A 1,087-nucleotide genomic window follows, 5' to 3' on the forward strand; every position below is an offset into this window, starting at 1 on the left:
TCCTTCCCCTCCTTCCCCTTCTTCTTGATAAACCAGATTTTCTAGAAACCCAAAAATTTGAATGCAGACAAAGCATATTAAAAACCCAAAACATGAAGCTTTTGAGAAAACCCTTCTAACTTTTAACAAATTTAACCCATGGAAGATGAAGTGATCGATTGTTACGATTTTGGAGCCTATAGCAATTTTGTGAAAACCCATCAAATCGAAAATTAGATGTAGCAAAATCGAACTGCTCTTCTACCCCTGATTCGAACCTATTACAATTTTGGAGTTAATCCTTATTGCTGCTCGATTTGTTGTGATACGCCCTATGATTTCTATTTGTTTAATTCTCTTTGTGATGGATAGATGTGCTTTCTAAAGAATAAAAAAAATTAATTGTTTGATTTGGAGTTAATCTAGTATGGTTTGTAAGTGGAGTGATAGGGTGGGTTAGGGTTCTGATTTTTATAAGGACATATTTTGTATGAGTGAAGTCTGGGATTTCGAGAATTGAGTGCACCTCTTGATTTTTTCTTGAGCCAGTTGTGAAATCAAGATTAAAATCAGGAAGAACTAAGAAAACCAAACCCAACATCACCATTACCATCACCATCGTTCATCAATGGTAAATAATTTGGTCGCCGGAGAGCCACACCACCACCACCATTATTTAGACAACCACCAGATATGTACGTTGGAGAGCCATAACACGACCAACATCGTCAATTTGGTTGTATTGCAGACGAATTAAAGCTTTTGAGGTAAGCTTTTGTTGGTTTTTTGAGAGATTGAATCTTAATGTGTCTGGGTGTTTTTGATCAGCTTGTAGGTTGGAGGTGGCAGTCCCTGGTAGGGTTGTTTTTGTTTGGGTTTTCCAACGAAGAAATAGGGATGGAGGAATGGTGGGTTGCAATGAAGCTTACACTCAATCTTTAAGTGGTTTCGGTTTTTTTGCAGGTTTTGAAGAAGAAGAAGAAGAAGAAGAAGAAGAAGAAGAAGAGGAGAGAGAGAGAAAGAGAGAACCAAATTTTTTGGACCATATTCGTAGTTTTTTGCAAACCACAAGAATCAAATTTGTGGTTTCGTCTTTAAATAATAAGTT

At 36.8% G+C, this 1,087-nt stretch overlaps 1 protein-coding gene across 1 annotated transcript in view; it reads left to right on the plus strand.

Annotated features, from left to right (window-relative positions):
- The first annotated feature begins 607 nt into the window (after positions 1 to 607).
- The window catches only part of LOC111881761 (cation/H(+) antiporter 24), a 4,066-nt gene continuing 3,586 nt past the window's right edge, over positions 608 to 1,087 (plus strand). The window contains 2 exon segments of the mRNA XM_023878154.2: positions 608 to 674; positions 808 to 887. Of these exon segments, the coding sequence (XP_023733922.2) occupies positions 608 to 674; positions 808 to 887 (147 nt within the window).

The sequence above is a fragment of the Lactuca sativa genome, chromosome 8 (assembly GCF_002870075.4).
Source record: "Lactuca sativa cultivar Salinas chromosome 8, Lsat_Salinas_v11, whole genome shotgun sequence".
Classification (NCBI taxonomy): Eukaryota; Viridiplantae; Streptophyta; class Magnoliopsida; order Asterales; family Asteraceae; genus Lactuca; species Lactuca sativa.